This window comes from Odontomachus brunneus, unplaced genomic scaffold (assembly GCF_010583005.1).
Source record: "Odontomachus brunneus isolate Ranch 3 - 2012 unplaced genomic scaffold, Obru_v1 Obru_scaffold_090, whole genome shotgun sequence".
Taxonomy (NCBI): Eukaryota; Metazoa; Arthropoda; class Insecta; order Hymenoptera; family Formicidae; genus Odontomachus; species Odontomachus brunneus.
In genome coordinates, this window is record NW_022639540.1 from 1,251,228 (window position 1) to 1,269,230 (window position 18,003).

Consider the following 18,003-nt stretch of genomic DNA (forward strand, 5'->3'; position numbering starts at 1 on the left):
TCTCTAAAAAATGAATACAAAGTTTATAAAGTTTCCAAAATGTATAATTCATATCTTTGATATATAGTGAGATTTCTCGATGTAAGAAATTAATTGCAAGATGAGATTAAATACTGGATTATTGAACTACTTTTTATTTAATTTATCATGGTGAAAGAGGATAATACTTTAAGCTGTAAAATGCTTTTTGAATCATTTTATTAATATAAGTTTTGCCAATGTTATAACCTTTTAAACTTTGCCTGTGTTTTATACAATATCAAAATATAGGTAACTAATCGCTATTTGAAAATGTTACTTGAAAATAAAAGGTACACGGAAAAACAAATTTGGTTGGTTTAACTAAATTTCTGATAAAATATAAATGTACCAGAAGTTCCCAAGTTGAAGTTGTCTGTTCAAGTTAACAAGGTTTCCGATTCTTTGCTTGTTTTCCGTATTTGGACTGCGTCTTCCTTGTACTTGATTCCGACGTTTCGCAAACATTTTAGTTTACTTCTTCAGAGAGCAAGGCAACTCTGGTTCAAATCTCACCAGAAATCTACTTAATTCAATATAACACTTTTTCCATGTAGGTCTGACTTATTCTAAAGTCGTACTACGAGGGACTCTGACTTTTCATTACGTATGGTAGCGACTTGTAGCGGAGATTTTGGAACTAATTTGTCATATTTAGTCAAGAGTCGAACCTTTCTTTAGCCAAGACCCAAACCCTTGTTTAGCCAAGACTCAAATCTTTTTGCTTAACAGTTTCTACTCATTACCGCTAAATGACGCTAGTCAATCCGTTAAATATGATTTGTCTTGCCTAAATAGATTTTGAATCTCGGCCAAACGACGTTGTAAATTAGTTTTATATTGCATGAAATTATAGATAAAATTAATAATATGCTTGTAAAATTCTGAAACAGTATTTTACTACTTAAGGTTTCTAATTTCAGATACATTAAAATCGTTATCTTATAGTCGTCTCTTGCCAGGAATTATCTAATAAATGAAAAGTATCGATCGTTTAACTATCAAATTCATTTTTCAAAGGAATCTTTTCTTAAAAAAGATAAAATTTTATGAATATAAAAAATGTGACATATTAAAGAAAAAACTTTAAATTTTCTACATTTATTTTTTAGTGAAATCTTATATCACATACGCGCGATTTATTTATCTTTTGCAATCAATTAAAGTCAAAATGACGCATTTTGTTTCAACTTCGAATAACTTAACACGGAAAAATTGCACTGCAATGAGCAAGCGCGCAAATTAAAGGAAAAGGCTCGTACTCTTAAATACAAACATCATTTGTCTATAGTTTTTCACACTTATACGGTACAACTCGACTAACTTTATAGAGAAATTTTGTTCTTTGATGAATTACGATTTAAATTGTGTGCGCCGATAAATAAGTAAATCGTGCATTTATCAAAATATCTTAAAACTAGACTTTGTTCTGTAGAATGCTTCTTGAAGCATCTCATTATCATTATTTCTTTGAAAGTTACAGCCCATTTGTATTGCTTATTCTACGTAATTGAGGAAAGTAATACTCTAGCATGAAAACGAGGCATGGAAATATTGAATAAACAACAGTCATTGTTTTTTTTCCTTGCAGTTTATTTGCAATTTGTTCATATAATTGGTAACTGATCTCATGATAACTAGTACTAAAAACCTAAACAACGTATGAAACTTTTATACATAGCTAATTTATATCTTAAAAGTGCTAAGGCGACTATTTACAATTTAAACGCGTCGAGCCGCGCACATCGCGCTTTTCTCGAGGAACGTGTGTGTCTGGCTGGATGTGTGTGTGTGTGTGTTTTTGTGTGGCCCAGGCGTTCTTCTAAGGAAGTTTGAATCTGTCTGTGCACTTTGCGTCCAGGCATTGCCGCGGAATTGTCTTTACCCACATAGCGTTTCCTCTGCTTCACCGAATTTCCATTATGATGAATGTCAGATTGTCGGAATCATTCATACTTTGTTCTTTCTTCGCGTTTCTTCATCGTAGACGCCCGCCTCGACGTATCGAGGTCGTCTCTCGGTCGCGATATCTTTTATCTTTTATCGCGATCTTTTATCGGTATATATCTCTTTAGAAAAAAAAGGAAAGAAAGAAAGAAAGGAACAATAGAATTCTACTTTCACAAAGGAATTTACACGCGATAATGATCTTACGCCACTTTCGCGTTGGCAAATAAAAAATCGACACGGACTCCTCGCGACGAAGATAATGAAAGATTTGTTCACGAGGGAGCCGCTTGTTCGGGCTCAATATGGAATTTCTATATACATCACGTAGACGGCAGAAGCGACATGCACATGGGAGACAAATCGTTCCGAAATGTTTATCCAATTCTTTTCATAGCGCTTTTTTTGTGAGAAAGAGGGACAAATAAGTTAGAATGGAATCATAATGTGCTCGCCGGAGGGTCGATGATGTGTGCACTGTTTACGTACTACGACGACATCTGCCGCGACGCGTGGTCGCGGTGTCGCGCTTATCGGCTCGAGCACGTAATTCCGTCACGTTAGAATCATAAACAAGGATGCCTATATTACATAACGAACACTCGCATGTGTTCGATGCGAGGTGAGCGCGTGTGTGACTCGGCAGACGCAAATTTCGCACCGCGGCAGTGTCTGAATAAAATACGAGGAATCGGTGATAAAGGTATGATGGATGGAGAAGAGTATCGATTAAAGGAAAATACAAGAAGAACGAAGATATTGCACTGCACGGAATCAGCGTGGAGGAGACTCGCGTGGAAATACCTTGCCGTTCGACGTTATTTAGATATCTTCAAAACAACATACGTTTATATATATGTACAACGTAACGCTTGCGAATTACACAAACACGTTCTTAACACCAACTAAATTAAAAAGAAAGAAAACAGGAAAGAGAAGAGGAAAGAGAGGAAAACCAAAGTTATGTTCAACCTCGTTAGAAAAGAGCCAAACGAGTCCTCCCCGGACGAAATGCACGACGGAGCGCGACGGAGAGGATCGAACGACATAAGAATCCAAATGAAGGATAATTCATCTAGCTCGCGCGCGCGCGCGGTTCGGCGATCAGGATAATAAGATGTACTTTTGCGCGACGGGAAATCCTCGTCCGTTCGGCGAATGATAAGTGGATTGTCGCTCTTCTCGATAGATTTCCACGTGGAGCGCGCGAAATCACCTCCGCCGGAACGGCCGACGGGAAAGGCGCTTCCGTCGCCACCGGCGAAGGCGCGTGAGGGAGAGAGAGATAGAGAGAGAGAGAACCTCGCGCGATCGATCGCAAGTAGTCGCGTGCGGCGATCGAGAAATAATTTACAAAAGATACACTTACATAATGCACACACGCGGTTATAATTCGCTAAAGTGCTCGGATGAGACGCGGCTCATCGCGTAGCTCGACGTAGTACGATCGTTCGCGAGAAAGAGAAACAGAAGAAAGGAGAAAATCAAAAACCAGCAGATCAAAGATTTTTCCTCCCGCGTGCCTGTTTGAACTTTTTTTTTTCGTTGACAATCGCAATCAAATCGACGAATATACCGAATTTCATGATTTCTCATTTAGTTCTTCCGACGCTATATGTAGAAAGAGAAAGATATATATATATATATATATATAAATATATATATATATATATCTGTATGTATATATAAGTTTGATAATAATATATATTAATATTAATATTAATATATCAATATCTATTAATATAACATATCATACATATGTATAAATATTAACATTAATAAATATTAATACATATTAATATTAATATAACGCGCGTATACATGACGAAAGTAATGGCGTTCCTTTTTTTTCGCATTTACTTCGTGAAATCATCGACGTTTCCGCGAGATACACGATGTTCGCGATGGTCCCCACGATGAAATCGTCGGAATCCGCTTTCACGGAATCGTCAGGCTCACAATATCGTTCTTGCCGTGAAAAACGCGTATGTATATGAGATGATGTCAGGAGGAAACCACCAGTAGGGAAGTACAACTATTGCTCGCTATTACCGTCTACTCCTCGAATACGAGGAAAGTGTTATTAACAAAAGTGGTACGATCGTATAACAGCTAAGGCTCGTCGTGGCGTTGCGCGGTAGGTGGCGTGTGTTCTCTTTCAACAGAAGACGGCGTTTCACAGCATTGTCCGGCTCGAGTGGCGCTGTGACCAAGGTCGTCCGGACGACAAAAGTCGCTCGTCTTACAGCGAGACCGGGCGAAGCGATATACCGCTGAGTCCCAGGACGAAGTGTTTGTCCGGCGAGGAAAGATTCAAAGTCAACAGAATTAACGATCAACGAGGGTAAACGCTCGCTATGGAGCAATGCTCTGAAACGCAGCAGCAGCGCGGAGCGGAGGATCGCTGCTTTCGTCATGCAACCCGCGTGAGCTTTTCTTTCTCTCTCTCTCTCTCTCTCTCTCTCACGCGGACGCGATTCTCCGCCCCTCTGGACTACGATTGCGCACGAATCGAAAGCGAATCGGCGAACACGTTCGACCGTGGCGCTTCGTCGCGCGCCTTCGAGGGCGAAGACGCGGCGACGACAGGACAGTTCTCTCCCGCGTTCATTCTGTTTAAATGACGCGGATGAAGTGGGGGAGAAGGAACGTGATCGAGCTCCCGACGCTTTCTCAACAACTCTCCGATTGACGCGCGGGAAAAACGCCGAGATCGTTCTCCGCCTTCGCTCGTCATATCTCTCTTCCCTCGTCCATGGATAGTTAGCTATGTACCGGCGTGTGCTATTTCGCTATAATTCGTCCTATATCCTTAACGTGCTCTCTTAAAAATCTATCTGTATATATACAAACAATGTGTGTACACGCGCTCTGTGTGTATGTGTGCGCGCGCGCGCGTTCATCATACGCCGAAGGTCGCGTCGCTGCCGGAAGACGAGAGCCGTCCCCTTTGTCCTTGGTTACGTACACACGACGTCATGGATGCCCGAACATTCTCTAGATCGAGAGTTACAGGAGAGTTTCGGTTTTATGTGTATACGAACAAAATTGAAATTGTTATAATTAATACCATTATAACTTTATCATTATAATCAGAGTTAATTAACTATTTTCAATCTTAAGTATTATATGTAAATAAATACATAAAGCTGAAAATCGTAAATGTTCGGGCATCCATGACGCAGAGAAAGTTGTTTCACAACTTATCTAATCCGTGAATCAGATTGGTTCATGCTCTTGAATTCAGCTAAGACTAAGAGCATACACCAGTCTGATTCACGAATGTTACAACAGTTGCGAAGCAGCCTGTGCTCTGCTGAACGCAGCTGTTATCTGGTACTGTAGGCACGTGTCGTCTTCGCGACGCGACGCTTCAACGCTGCAAAGTGGACGCGAATCAGCCGCGGGCAAGGTTGGGCACAGCGTGGAAGACTGCGGTGCCGGCGAATACACACGAACACACGTTGAACCTTGTGGATCGCGCGTATGCACGAATGTTCCTATTTAGCGCGTCGACAGTGACGGAGTGTTTGCGATTACGCGAGTGGAGCTCTCTGACCGTCCAGAAAAACTAAATTTACAACTTATAAGATGTTAGTCCCGAAGTCGATGAATTCGTGGCGTGTGCAATGGGATGGGAAGAGTAGAAGGAGGGAGGAAGGGAGAGAGAAAGGAGTACGTGTGATTGTTCCATGAAGATGAACTCTCTAATTGTTAGGAGAGGAAGGAATAATCATTGTGAAGAAAGACAGAATTGAGATCGCGGAAAAGTGAGAGAGAAAAAGAGACAGGGGACGGGAGGACGGGAGGGAGAGAGGTAGGAGGGATAGGTAATTACTCGCAAGGAATGATTGCACGATAGAATCGACTGAAACCCATTGTCTATCAGCCATCGACTTTAAATAGATTTGATATTGTGCGCGCCGATGTATATAAATAGATCAAGCGCGCGGCGTCCAAAGAACCAAGCCAGCAATTACGTCTGCCAGCGGAAAGAAGTCTTACTGCGAAGATCGATGCCTGATATAATGTCGCATACGTCAGCAAAACAAGCGCGACGATGATGCCGACAGTTTTTAGACCGTTTGTGTTCTCTGGCTCGGTATGTTGTCCGGAAATTCGTCAGTTTCTCATTGGTGGAGTGCTCTCACATATATTATCCGCGTTAAAAAAATCGTAAACGTACACCCGACAATTATTTATACACGTAATTTAATAGATAAAAAAAAACAAAAAAGACGCTTTCGCTGCGATCATCGGTGAATAGAAAAGTCGATTGAAGTGCGGTGTGCGTTCACGGTGTTATTAGATATCTCGTGGCTGCGCGTTGAACATTGAGTCAGTGCTGTAAGCAGATTATTACCAGCGTGAGTCAGACTCGTAGGCGATGATTCGGCCGAGATGCCGCGCATATTATCGCGCTTTATCATACGATACTTCTCGATCCTGCACGTTATTACATGTGTGGGTAGAATCTTTTACTCGCAAAAGACGCAACCGAACAATTCCAATGACTTGTCACTCTCCGGAATAGACAGCGATAAGTATCTACGACGAAACCTCTAATTACAGCTCTGACTGAGTTCGCGGTGTCCTAAATTAACGCATTGATCGCGGATGCATTTCGCGCGCTCAGCAAACACAGAGACAACGGCTGAGCGTGTTGAACAACGCGTCGTCGTCGTCTCGCTGAGGAGACTTCCACAGCTGAGGAGACTTCTTCGCGGTACGCACTCTCGCGCATTGTCCGTGCTCTCGTGAGTTCCGTACGCAATATTGACATAAACGTACGGCCTCTCGGGTATGGGCCGCGGCGCACCATCGCATTCGTTAATTAACGAAGTTGACGTCGACACAAACAATACTCGCGTGTCGTTAACACGTTTGCGAGTCATGTGCGGAGACAACGGGGCGCACTTTTCCACCATCTCGCTGAAGAATACGTCGCAGTCGTCCGCTTCAAGCTCCAGGTTCATTCGTGAGTCCTCCTCGCCACTCGCTTGCACCCACCAAGTCAGTTCTACGCTACATCCTCTTCGCCTCTGTCGACTCCGGTTTTGTCGTACGGATAAACGTCCGACGACGTCGGTGCCGAGTCAAGTCGCTGCTCCAGGTACACCGCCGTCGTCTAGGTCTCCAGCCCTGGCACCAGACTGTGGAAGGTCTGTATGTCGTGGAAGGCGCGGCCACAGCTCTGGTTGTTGTTGCGCTCGAATTTGGTGAGGTCGAAGTGCTCATCCAACGACTGTAGCTCGGCCAGCCGCTCCTCCAGCGTTTTCGCCGAGTCGGCGAACCGGGCGAAGTCGCAGAGCCGGTCAGGATCCACCACGTCGCTCACGTCCATCGTGGTGTCGCCCGGTCGTGAGAGCTGCGCGCTCCCGTCGTCGTCGAGGACCGTGGGGAATCCGAGGAGAGTGTTGCTGCAGCAGTTTGCGCCGTTCACGGCGCCACCGTTGGCCACCGTCGCGCCGGTGTGGTTACTGCCGTTGTCGGTGCTGCCGGGCCGCACGTCCGTCAAGCCGCTCAGGCGATCTTCCGTGTAGCTGCTCACCATCGAGTGACTCGACGTGTGCACGTCTGGAAGATCATCGATGTGAGACAGCAGCGACGTGGGCGATAGGATGTAGAAGTCGTTGAACACGTCGTCCTGCAGGTCCAGGTCGTCGTGCCTCTGTCTTTTAGGGCTGAGCATATCGTTTCTCGAGTCGTCGGCCAACCTGTCGGTCAATAAAGATGACGGTCATTCTATGATCTCTCACTGGGTGGTTAAATTACGGTATGCTCGTTAGAAATCCCCGAGCGAAGTCACCGCTCAGCACGGCGCGAGGACATTCTAACGGAACACTCATTCGAAGGAGTTGCGACAAGGTGTAGCTATTAAATTTATGAGGCTGAAGAAAGAGAGAAGTGGAAGCAGATATTATTCGACAAAACGGTATCACTACAACTGGCATGTGAGCTCATACGAGCTTTCGTCCTCGCGGGTCCAGATTAATTTCTTAGCAAAAATTAATTTCAAATTAACAAACTATATATACACAAAGCTCTTGGGAATATAATCAAATGAAAGAGAGAGAGAGAGCCTACACTGAGAAACAAATTTTGGTATATATAATCATTTGGTATAAGTATAATCATATTGGGAAATAATTACTGTAAATTATGATAAAGAAAAAACTATTTTTTATATTAAATTCTATTTAATGTTAATGATCATAATCTCATATGCATATTGCTAATTATCATTTCCATATTAAATCAAGCAAAAAGTATGATTGTAAAATAAGTAATGTATATATAAGTAATAAATGTAATATATATGTAATATATATGTAATAAATAAATAATGTATGGAGTAAAAATAACTATAATTTTAATAAACTATTCCTTTTGTCTCATAAGAAATATGAATATATATAAGAATTAGTCGCGGATGCTTGTGTGTATATACGATTATTTTATTATTTTCTCATAAAAATGTTTGTACCAACAACTGCGACTGTCTTTCTTATGTTTTCTTCTCTCTTCTTCCCCCTTCTTTCTTTCAATTCAAATTAATTTTTTATAGATAAGCAAATATATACATTTCGAGCGTTATCACTTGCAAGAAAGGATCGATTCTTCCGTCGACATGCAGGCAATGCCATTTCGTCGTACCTCTTTCTCGGAGACGTCTCTTCGTCCGTTACATCGGCGATCAGGTTGCTGGCGACGCTGTTCTCCTTGCTCGCGTCGTCCATGTACGATACTACCGGAAGTCCATAGTTCCGCGTCTTTTCGTCTCGATTTTCGCGCTGCAGTCGTCGCACCGCGTTATTTATCAGCACCGATCTGCACAGGCTGGCCTCCGGATCCTCGATCCTCCTAAGCTTGCCGGCGGAGATCTTCAGCAAGCGGCGGCGTTCCTCACGGGCGCGGTATTTGGCGGAAATCATCGTGGGTCGGCTCCTGCGTATTACCAGGTCCTCCTCCAATGTCATTTTAGAGTCTGCAAGCAGAAGGAGCGGAGACACGAACGTTATTCGAGTTTAGTCATTAAATCGTCGTTATTGGTGCTCGCTAATGAGTTTCAAACGCCGTTGCTGTTGTTATCATCGAAACTCGAGTCGACGCGCGCCTCGTAGACTCTAGCCGCAAAAACAGTAGCTCGCGGTATAAATTTATCGAGCAAACAGATTGCAATGAACGATAATGTATTATTTATATCACTTATTACTCAGCAGAAACTTTTTTACAGCGCGAGCTGCGGCGCACACGCTCGCATTTATTAAGGAGAGAGTATTTTCGCTTAACGGTATACGCGGAGACGATGGTAAACACACGCACGCACGCACGCACGCACGCACGCACATACTTCACTCGCGTACGTGTGCTCGCTGTTGGAGGGGGGAGGGAGCGGGTTAGCGGTATGTAAGTACGCACTTACGCACTCACATGTAGCGCGCGCGTACCAATGGACGAGGTCTCTTTTTCTTTTTCCTCTTATCGTTGTCGTCGTCGTCGTCGTTGCCGTCATCGTTGTATTCGTCGTATTCGTCGTCGTCGTCGACTGACCCAGTTATACGGCGCTTCCGTCTTTCCGCGCCGCGCAAATAAATCCCGGCCGCCTACCACTTCGTCATGGGAAGGGGAAAAATACGCGTACCGCTATCACACGGTGTCTCATAATGTCGACGACGGCAACGACTACAATGATGATGATGACGACGACGACGCATCAGATCGTTTCGCGGATCGCTGCGCGGACTTGGCGAAATCGCGCACTAACGGTCGCGGCAATTGTCCCTTGTTACTTCACGTTGCACGTCTCTGATCTGCGAGCCGATGCCTCATTTCTGGTTAAAGCAGAAGTATTAGTCGTGTCGACATTTCCTCAATTCGAGTCGGCAAAGTGGGCATCTCCGAGATGCTGCCGCAGAATTAACGGAGGCGCTTTACGTCGCTCTCCTTTTCAATATTCATTTCTTCATCTTTTTGTGAAAACGAGCGAAGGTGGGAAAAAGTATATAAAGCTATCCGGAGAAATGTCAGATTAGTGCGAAAGGTTCATCGTATTTGTTAAATAAGATAGAAAAGGCGATTATCCAATTTTGAAGGATTACCAATTTTTACGAATAAAATGAATAACGTCGACTCGCCACATTTTTTTGTGTTAGACATCCAACGAGAACTTTGTATTTTTTTTTAATACCCAGACCTCCGACGAGAATTTCATAGAATAAAAGTGACAAATCTTTTGCAGTAACCTATCCTAACCTAACACATGCGCGATTTTAATGGAATAAAAATGGCAAATTTTTTGTGCATCAACCTAATCTAAGCTAACACATTCGCCACTCAGAGAAATTGATGTGCCCATAATATCCCTGGATATTTACTCGATTAATCTGGAGATTGTTCAAATGTTTATTTGAAAAATGTATACCTTGTTCGACGTCGGTGGCTTACTGACAACCAAATTTTCGTCGCGCACGTACCACATGTGTTACACTCGCGCATTTTCCAAACGATCTTATTGCTGCGTCGTTTTAATATTAAAGAGGAAAATATTTCGTTCCGAAATCCCCTCCTTTCTCCCTCTCTCTTTCTTCCATTCTCTATTTCTCTTCCTGTTCCCAATTTCCGAGAAATGTTTTCTTGGGGAGCGACACTTCAAACCGCCATGGGAGTCACTTCCGACCGATCAACTATCGATAGATCGACAATTACTAAAACTTCTCGGCCAGCCGTGTTTCTCATCGCTGCTAATTAATCCAGAACACACGTTCTCGCTTTCTGGATAGGGGCTACTTTTACCAAGCTCTAGTTAAACTAACCGTTTTAATATCCTTGCAGAGTTTCAACTGAAGCTGTTAGAGAAAAGAAGAAAAGTAGAGAGTTATAAATGTGGACTTGTAATGCTACAGTTAAGCGTAAAAGTGCACACGTCCCAATCAGATTTAGGATGTTAGAACGTGCATTTTCATGTTTAGCTGTTAATATAATCAATCCACATTTATAACTTTTCACTTTCTATTTTTTGCTCCAACAGCAGCTTTATTTTGAATCCTGCAAAGTTATTAAAATGGTTAGTTTAATCGAAGTTTGATAAAAATGACCCTAAATCAATAGTCATAGCAACGAGTAATTAAAAACGCGTGGTCGAAAATATTTAGTACCGATTCATCAAACTATATCGATCTATCGAATGGTGGCATCCGCGGGAGCGAGTGGACAGAGGGCATCCTTGTAGCAGCGCCACACGACGCGCGAATCCCGCGCGTCATCTTCGATCTTTCCGTGTCGAGCAGCCCCACCATTGACACATCGATCGACATCGTTCCGCGTTCTTCATCCATCGAGAGTGAATCCCGTGCGGAAATAAGTGTCGAAAATAAGTGTGCGTCGAAAACAGCAACGTACCATTGTCGGAACGTAGTAAGTTATTCGGGAGTAATCTCCTCATTTCTCGTTGTATGCAACCGATGCTTGTCACGGCGTGTCGAGTCGGCGTCTCTATTACACTTTTGTTAATTACGATCGGCTCACTCAAGTACTAACAGAGTCGAAAGATTCGGATTAATGGGGAATCAGCGGCTTTATTCTCGAAAAATATCACATACGATATTTCGATGAAAAGTTATAGTATACGTAACATGAACTATAGCTTTTCATAGAAATATCATACACGATATTTTTCGAGAGCAACGTCATAAAAACTTAGCGATATTTAATGAATGAAAGGGGAAAGAAAACGTCGCGAAGGAATATTTGCGAGTCGGTAGCGTCAGTCCGTTAGCAAGAGAGAGAAAGGGGTATATCATAGAGGGCATCCTTGTCAGATCGCGACATCGTTCACGTCGCGGCACGCATTCAGCGTAGAATATTCGCGATCGACCGTGCGGCCATCTTCGATATCGATCTTTTCGTGTGGAGCAGTCGCCATTAACACACCGATCGACATTGCTTCACATCTTTTGTCCGTCGAAAGTGAGTCTCGCACAGAAATAAATATCGGAAGTGTCGAAAACAACGATGTATGATCGTCGGGTCGACCGATCGATCCTGCGTTCTCGCGTGAAAACTGTTAATCCGCAATTCCACCGAGATTGGCCGATAGCCACGGTCGTCTATTTTCTTACAGAAGGTCCTTTGCTTAATCGATCCCGTACATGCTACGCGCTGCCTCGAGGAAGCTAATTTAGAACGCCAAGGGTTGGAGATGAGTTTCGTTTCAACGGCGCGATGAATGACTGCTAAGCACGGTGTGTATCATTATGTTGTAACTTGCAGCGTTGTCACGTCAATTGTTTTTAATTACTTCCTAATGTTCTTTTGTGTGTAACGTTTAAATGGGTAAGGTAAAAGTATCAGTGTCCAAACCTAATCCCGGACATTCTTATTGCTTTGGTTTTTAAAAATATGAATATTAAAAATTTCAAAATAAAAAAAAAAATATATATATATATATATATATATATATATATATATATATATATATATATACATATATTCTATATTGAAAATTCAAATGTTCGTACTCGGAAGAGAAAGATATGGATTTATGGTACACATAATCAGAAATATTTAGATGTAAGTAACATAACTACACATCACAGTTATTACTCTGTGACAGTAATGTGCATGTTTGATGTGTACTAAAAACAAAATATTTGAAGACTTATGTGTAGGATATAAAGTTTATTTCTGTATGAAATGGTAAAATTAGATTTACATCTGCGCCAACCATATCATTTGTTCCGTGTATTTCAAGATCAAAACAATAAGAATGTCCAGGGTTAGAATTGGTACTTTTTATAGAAACATTCATCGTTTAATTTTACATAACGCGCGCGACGTTTCCCGTATGTTAATCTTTGTGAAAAAATAATTTTTTCAGAAAACAATCGCTCTCGCGAATCGCGCGTTGTTCGGAAGTGAATGCCGGAAAGAGAGATTCGCCGCGCGATTGGAAGATGTCGCGCCAAGTACTTCCCGGAGCGCGTTCAAAATGGACGCCGGTGTGCCAAGTGAGCCGCGTCGAAAGAATACATTCTGCCGCGCGACACTTGTTGCTAAGACCGATCGGCCGTGTTGGAATAAAAAGGCTCGCCTTCGCGATCGCGACTCTCAAATCTACCCCCGAAGGACGACGACGACAACGGCGAGAGCGACGACGACGGCGACGGTGAAGGCGGTTCACGATCTCGTGGCCGAGATCGTTTTTCCTGTGCGATTCGAAAACTCGGACATAACCGTTCTTCGAAAGTCGCTCCAGTAAAGCCGCTTGCCTTCGAGTGGAGTGGCGGTTTACGTAAGTGTTTTTATACCTGCAACATTTACATTCTGTTTGGCGGCGAGCGAGTTCGAAATAGAGAAGCTGATGCGTAAAATATCCGAACTATAAAAGAGGTTACACAGTTCGCGTGCGAGCAACAACATAATCTCGACACTCGGTCTCAAAGTTCACATGAATAAAGTGTTTGGTTGGATTGACCAAATTTCTGAATGTATGAACGGACCCAGAACATTCTGATTAATGTTACCGGAATTCAAGTTAACCAGAAATCTCATTAATTTGAACGAGATTTTGCACACAGAAAAACTGCATTCGAGCAAATGTTACTTGCTTTGCTTCGAGTATTTCACAAATTTATATATCCACATCATAAATTTGTCACAAGCATTAAATTCATTCAAAATATATTCTGAATCCTAATAAGTTTAGCATTTTAGTCAAGAATGTTAAAACACAAAAATTCAATTCGTTTACTACACAGAGTCGAGCCAACTTCGAGTAGAGTTTTATAATATTCTTGCAAAGAGGACATAAATTTTCTTCTTTTGAGTATGTGATTACGAGTTTTTCTAAAGTTCACGAGGAGCTTATTTGAAGATTATTACCAAGAAAATATTCTTTGTCGAAAGTAACTATTGCTCAAGAGAAGGAAAGCGAATTGAGTAATCGCTTTTCTTAGCAGCAGTATGATACTTTTTTGCGGTAACTTCAACATGGAATTTCTGCTTCGTTCACGTGTCACCAGAAATTTGATTACTCCAACTTAATATCTTCATTCGTGCAGGAGACGGAAAGAGTGGAGCGTTGATTTTGCGATCGAAAAGTAGATAAAAAGGAAAGAAAGAAATTTCCAACGCGTCACTTTTGCTTTGTGCTGAATGGACAAAGCCGACGATTACGTGTGTCGCTCGTCTCCAATAGCGATAGTCGAGGTTTCGCCGCCGCCAAAACAGAATGACAGCCGAATTGACGGGCCGGGAAGAGGACGAAAAAATCGAAAGTCAAGCATAATATACGTATCGAGGACGCTAAGTGGCCGCCGTGCGAGCGCGATCCTCGTCAGTGGCGGATTACTTAATTCGCCGCTGCGGAATACAGAAAGAGAGAGGGTGAGAGAAAGTAGAGTAGAGAGAGGTATTTATTCTATCTCGGGACAATGCCCCTGAGAACAATCGGGTCGTATTAATCAAGATAACACAACGATGGCTCCGTGTATCGCGCGGATCGTATGAATAAAGCGTCGCGGTTTCGGTAACTCAATATCTCGTCGTTGTGAGTGTTTCATAAGGACGAATTAAAATTCAATAAGGTTCATGCGGCAGACTTTCGTTAATACGGCACTTATGAACGTCGTTTCGGAAAGCGACGCGAGAGAGAAGGGGAGAGAAAGAGAGTAGGGAAAGAGAGAGATTCAAATTCCGCGATCTCAGTGCGACGTGAAGTCCAACGCAAATAATGACATACGCTGGGGACAATTTTTGGTAGATGGTAGTGCAACATAAGAGAAAAAAGGGAGAGAGAGGGAGGTAGAGAGGAGGGAGGGAGAGAGAGAGAGGCGATTTTACGCTCGAGGTACGCCTAGGCTAACTTTCTCCGCGGGGGAAAAACCGCCATGGATACGTTACCTAACCTGACGCGCGAAGTCCGCCTTGCAGTCGCTGACTCGCACGTCTCCCCTTCCCCCTCTCTCGCGCCCTCCTTGCCCCCTCTCCTCTCCTGTTCTCTGCTCCCGGCAGTCTCCCTTTCCCTGCGCGACCATCGCCCTCTTCGCTAACCCCCGTCGTTTATTTACATACGCTAACACATTGTCGTCGCGTTGGCGGTCTCGCGTGCGCCCTTCTTCGTCGCCGCTGTCACTGTTAATCTCGCGACAGCGAAATGTTTTAACATTAAATGTCGTCTTGACGCAGTGCCTGGGATGATGTTGGGGCATGAAATCAAGGGGCGAATCGCGTTACGAGATTCGTGGAATTAATTGGCGCCGGCGAACTCGCAAACGCGCGCGATCGGAAGTGTCGCGAATTTCGGCAGATCAAAGAGCGAATAGAATTACAAGCGACGAGATTCGTCGGCGAATGACGTTAGTCACTCGAAGAAGATGTTAATCAAGTTACGTTGAAATTGTGTTTCTCTTTGTAATGTTTTTTACAATGCTCTTTTGTAAAATTAGTCTGAAATTACAGTATAAATTTACACTAAAAAGAAATACATGGTAATGGAAACTGTATGATAGATGACAACTAAACGAGTTTTGTATGTAGAATCAATGTAAATTGTTTAATTAATTACTTTGTAATTATTGCAATCAAAACTGAATGGTTAAGAGAATTGTATAGAAAATTGGAAGACTATATATAGTTATCATAATCATTTAGTTTTAGTTGCAATAACTAAAAATATCTAAATTCTATATAAGAATACAGAATAGAGAAATAAGAATACAGGTCTAAGAATAAGAATATAGAGAAAAGAATAAGAATATAGAGAATAAGAATACAGGTCTTTCTTTGTTAAAAAAATCTTATAAAATATTTAACTTATAAAATATATTTTTGCAAAATATATAAAATATATTTTTGCAAAATATATAAAATATATTTTTGCAAAATATATAAAATATATTTTTGCAAATATTAATAGTTTGTTAGATTCTACTATATGAGTTTAATGTAATTTGTTGAATAATTTGTTAAACTATAGTTTTAGTTACAATAACTACAGTTTATCTAAATTCTACAATATTAATAGTTTATTAGGTTCTACTATATCAGTTTAATATAATTTATTAAACTATATATATTATGATTCTGCATACTCGTATAATTGTCACCTATATGGTTACCACTATCGTGCAATTTTCTTACTATTGCGCTTATAAAGATAGCAAATTCGACGATTTACCGAATATACAAGATATAATAGACACTCGAATAATTGCAATAATTTTGCAGTAAAAAGTCAAATGCGCATAACACTTTTAAACAAGTATTTTTAAACAAGTATTTTTACAGAAATTTCGGTCATAATTCCGTACGGACCGAGATTACAAAAATTCCGTTGTAATTTTTGCTACAGTATGTTCCCGGCATGTGCGTTACAAACGGGATTACGATTGCAGAGAATTTGCATTACATTAACGAGATGATTTTTACACACGTCCGCTTAAGAGATTCCACGAAAGCTGACCGACGGCGCGAAAAAAAAATGCGACTCTCTAATGAGCGATTTCATCGAGAAAGAAGCGCGCCCGTCATCGCGCTGGATATTATATCATTGTCGCGGTCTTTGGCAATTAAACGTAGCTCGGGCCTCGACTAAATTTAGACTCCGTTGCACGCGCCATCTTAATATTAGGTCATCAAAAGGGGACAATAGTGGGCCGCTGAGCGAATCAAAAGGGCAACGACGTCGTGTATCGCTCTTCCGAGCAATGGCGCGCGCTAATTAGACGAAAATGTGTTCCAGCACCGCGTAGCACATTGTTCATTATCGTGCAGCAGTGTACGGAAAAAATAGGAGTATCGGGGCTAGAGCCCGCGCACACAGTAATTTTCAATCGTAGCCTTTCTCGCCACACGCGCGCGCTATTAAAAATTAACGCGACATCGCGATATCTGTTCACGCAGTACGTGCGGCCTCTATGCACCTCTATATATATGTGTGTGTGTGTGTGTGTGCGCGCGCGCGCGCGCGCATAGCAAGATATCGAAATTGTTTTATATATTTCTGCGCGGTTATATTCGTTCTACACAAATAACAGTCGGGTCGTAGCACTTGCCAAAAGTTAATGGCGATTTAGTCACAATGTCGGTTCAGTCGCGACTGTTTGAAAGCGGCAGCAATGGGGCGAATTACTCCCTCCCTCCCCCGGTCCCCAAAACCATTCGACCACAATACGAGCTTCGATCGCTGCACAACTGTAAACGATGTTTCTCACTGCGAACGCGCTGCTATACCGGGTGGTACTTGCGTCAAATTCTCGCGCGATATTTTCTCCGTTTTGCTTCCCCCCCCCCACCCTAGAGAATTTTCATCAGAGACGCCTAACTATCGTCAGATTCGAGTGCACGCTAAAAAGCATCACAGCTACTCAACTCGTCTCGTCCAAGCGGCGAAAAAACGTCTTTGGCAGGCGCGGCCTCGACTCTCGTCCGGTGAGAAATCGCGAACGGTGCATTCGTAATATTTGATCGTTTTTTATATTCCTTTATTTTTATTTTTTCTTATCGAACAGAGCCGCGAATGACAATCGTTTTCGGGCACAACTCGCGGAGGCAAGAAAAGGTAGGTGCTTGGCGTCGAGAAATCTGTCGTGTATCAAAGGCTCGATGGAGAGCTCGGGGAGGTGAGGGCGGGGGAGAGGCCTGAGAACGTCCTACCGTCTCTGTACTTTTGTGGGCGAGAAACGCGCCCGTCGATATCCGCATTACGTATGCTCCGGGTAACGCGGATAATCGCGTAACGGACGTACGTAGGGTGGCAGCTCATAATTCGGGGGCGTTATTCGAGAGTTCGTCGGTCGACGTACGCCATCGATATTCCGCCGAAACGAGAGACGTCCGGCGTCGGTGGCGGGCGGTGCCATATTGAACGAGAGAGGTTCGAGAGAGCGCGCGCGACGGAAAGAGGGAAGGAGAGAGGGAAGGAGGGAGGGAGGGAGGGAGAGAGAGAAAGAGAACATGAGAGAGGTGGAGAAGAGAGAGAGAGAGAGAGAGAGAGAGAGAGAGAGAGAGAGAGAGAGAGAGAGAGAGAGAGAGAGA

At 42.8% G+C, this 18,003-nt stretch overlaps 1 protein-coding gene and 1 long non-coding RNA gene across 8 annotated transcripts in view; one reads left to right on the forward strand and one right to left on the reverse strand.

The window, feature by feature from the left end:
• Window positions 1–1,630: 1,630 nt before the first annotated feature.
• The window catches only part of LOC116848140, a 183,818-nt gene continuing 167,445 nt past the window's right edge, over window positions 1,631–18,003 (reverse strand). For all 6 annotated transcript variants that reach the window (XM_032823927.1, XM_032823931.1, XM_032823928.1 and 3 more), the window contains 2 exons: window positions 8,623–8,953; window positions 1,631–7,682 (listed from right to left, as the gene is read on the reverse strand). In XM_032823927.1, the coding sequence (XP_032679818.1) occupies window positions 7,094–7,682; window positions 8,623–8,953 (920 nt within the window). In that variant the 3' untranslated portion in view covers window positions 1,631–7,093. The remainder of the gene's footprint in view (window positions 7,683–8,622; window positions 8,954–18,003) is intronic.
• The window catches only part of LOC116848141, a 114,733-nt gene continuing 107,978 nt past the window's right edge, over window positions 11,249–18,003 (forward strand). The window contains exons 1-3 of one of the 2 annotated variants that reach the window (XR_004378910.1): window positions 11,249–11,382; window positions 12,089–12,209; window positions 12,845–13,258. This is a non-coding gene — a long non-coding RNA (uncharacterized LOC116848141). Of the gene's footprint in view, window positions 11,383–12,088; window positions 12,210–12,844; window positions 15,864–18,003 lie in introns of those variants that run through there. The other variant, XR_004378909.1, reaches the window with a different exon arrangement.